We start from the raw sequence: 2,280 nt of genomic DNA, 5'->3' as shown, positions 1-2,280 counted from the left end.
TTCTAATATAAAATCCTTTCCTTCTCTCCTCCTCCTCTACCCTTCAACAGAAACGTAAATTTTTGTAGCTTCGCATCCACCAACACTGAGAAACCATACACGAAAGAAGAAAAATCAACTTCCATATTAGAAGTATAAAAAACCATACGACTCCCTAATTAAGCAAATATTTTGAGAATAAAAATACCCTTACCCCTATATTATTTAATTTTAAACATAATAATAACAATATTCCTGACAAGACAAACGTCCGGGCCCAAATTTGTTTCGACCCTCAGGCACGAAGTCAACGAAGAAATCCTCACACACTTATTACAACCTACGTGTTAATTGCTGCAGGTCATAGAAAATGGACAAACATTAACAAGCATTAATGTCATTGATGTTGCTCCTAATTATTCATCCCCTTGCTTTCCAAAACTTTTAATTTGCAAACCTTACCAACCCCCACATTTACAGACCTCCGAGACCTTCATTTTTCCTCCAGCTTCCTTTCTTTTCTCTCCTTTTCTCAGAAACCATGCAAAACCTCTCTGCAGATTCCACCTCCAAGGCCTCCTCGCCTAAACCCACTCCCACTGATCGCAAGTCCGAAACCACCACCACATCCAGGGGGAGAGGAAGGCCGGCCAGTGAAAACGTCAGAATTCCCTGGCAAGTATTGGAACTCGCCGGCGCCGGCGCCGGAGGTGGTGGCAGCGGCAGCGGTGGTTCAATGGGTGAGGTGAAGAAACCAGAGAATCCGAATCGAAGTGAAGAATCAAAAAGGTTGGTTAGTCATAAGCGAAAGCTTTCTGAGACCGCAGACCATTCTCCTTCGCTCCCACCACAACCTGTTTCTGCTGCACAACAAGAAGCTCCAGATGAGCCGCCTGCTTCTGGTATGAGAATAACAAAGCAGCTCCTATAATACTTAATTATTCTCTCTAATGAAGCACAATTCCTTTCGAAAATTGTCATAAAATCTATATTTTTCAGACATAAGTTGCATCATTTTAATTAGATCATGTGTATTGTCGCATGTTACAGTATTCTTGCTGGTATTCATGTTCTCTAATTGTTTTCGTGTGCATTTCCAGCCTTCAAAGCAGTTTATCAATGGGTTATTTTTCTAACGTTTTTGTTTTGTCTGAGTAAAATAATTACGAGTCTGATGGAATTTCCTGAGTCACCTTGGTAAAAGTGACGAGAGAGAAAAACTGTGAAGGGGCTGAAAATTGACAGTACTGAGTCATCTATAGAGGAATGGCATTGTTATACTAATGATGGAGAGTGAGAGATGCAGGTGATGATGCTGCTGGGACGAACTCTTCTGATGTAGCTGCACCAGAAAATGCTAAAATGAAGCCTTCTTATGTTGCTATTCCTGAGGAGGAGGAGGAAGCTGTGGAGTCTTTTGAAGAATCTGCTAAAGAAAAAAATAAAGAGAAGCCTTCTGCTGATGCTGATGTTGGTGAGAATAAGGTTGAAAATGATTTGGAGCCTTTTGAAGCTGCTGAAAAAAAGAATGAAGATGACCCTTCTGATGATGATAAGGAAAACAAAGAAATGGAGTCTTTTGAAGCCGCTGAAGAAAAGAATACTAATGAAGAGGAGCCTTCTGCTGATGATGCTGCTGGTACTAACGAGGACGACAGAAAAGACAAGGCGGCTTTTGAAACTGTTGAAGAAAAGAATAATGAAGAAGAGCCTTCTGATTCTATTGCTGCTGACAAGGAGTCCTTTGAAACTGCTGAAGAAAAACATGAAGAGAAGCCTCATGGTGTTGTTGGAGATGAGAAACGTGTAATGGAGTCTTCTAATGATGCTGCAGAGAAAAATGATAATAATGGTGATGGCCGTATCAAGTTTCTGTTTGACCTCAACGAGCTTCCTTCTGTTGAAGACGAAGACATGCCTTAAGCTTGTAACTTTGGCGTGTTCTTGATTAATATTCTTGATGGTCAAAATTAGGCATTATATTGCTCAAGCCTTTTCCATATATGCTAGTTTAATTTAGTTGTTCTCAACTTTTATTCCTGAGGGCCATAATTTATAGTATTTCTCATGCCTTTTCGATATATCTAGTTCAGTTGTTCTCGACTAATATTCCTGATAGATATAATTTAGTATTACTCAAGCCCTTTGGATCTGTGCAATCTAGTTATATTTGATATCCCAGCAGCATGAGTATATCAATGGTTTTTCCACAAATTTTTGTTTGCTTGATATATATTGCTGGACGTTGTTGTGTGCAAGAATAATATGATATGCGCATTATATGGAAAAGAACCTACATTG

The 2,280-nt window shown here is 39.6% G+C and overlaps 1 protein-coding gene across 1 annotated transcript; it reads left to right on the top strand.

Annotated features, from left to right (window-relative positions):
• The first annotated feature begins 520 nt into the window (after positions 1-520).
• LOC129310891 (nuclear polyadenylated RNA-binding protein 3-like) lies at positions 521-1,902 on the top strand. Its single transcript, XM_054952790.1, has 2 exons — positions 521-881; positions 1,286-1,902. The coding sequence occupies exons 1-2, from the start codon at positions 521-523 to the stop codon at positions 1,900-1,902; spliced, it is 978 nt and encodes a 325-aa protein (XP_054808765.1).
• Positions 1,903-2,280: the final 378 nt, after the last annotated feature.

Source organism: Prosopis cineraria, unplaced genomic scaffold, assembly GCF_029017545.1.
Source record: "Prosopis cineraria cultivar Desert tree isolate PC_DT_omini unplaced genomic scaffold, ASM2901754v1 PC5, whole genome shotgun sequence".
Taxonomy (NCBI): domain Eukaryota; kingdom Viridiplantae; phylum Streptophyta; class Magnoliopsida; order Fabales; family Fabaceae; genus Prosopis; species Prosopis cineraria.
This window is presented reverse-complemented; position numbering and strand designations above follow the sequence as displayed.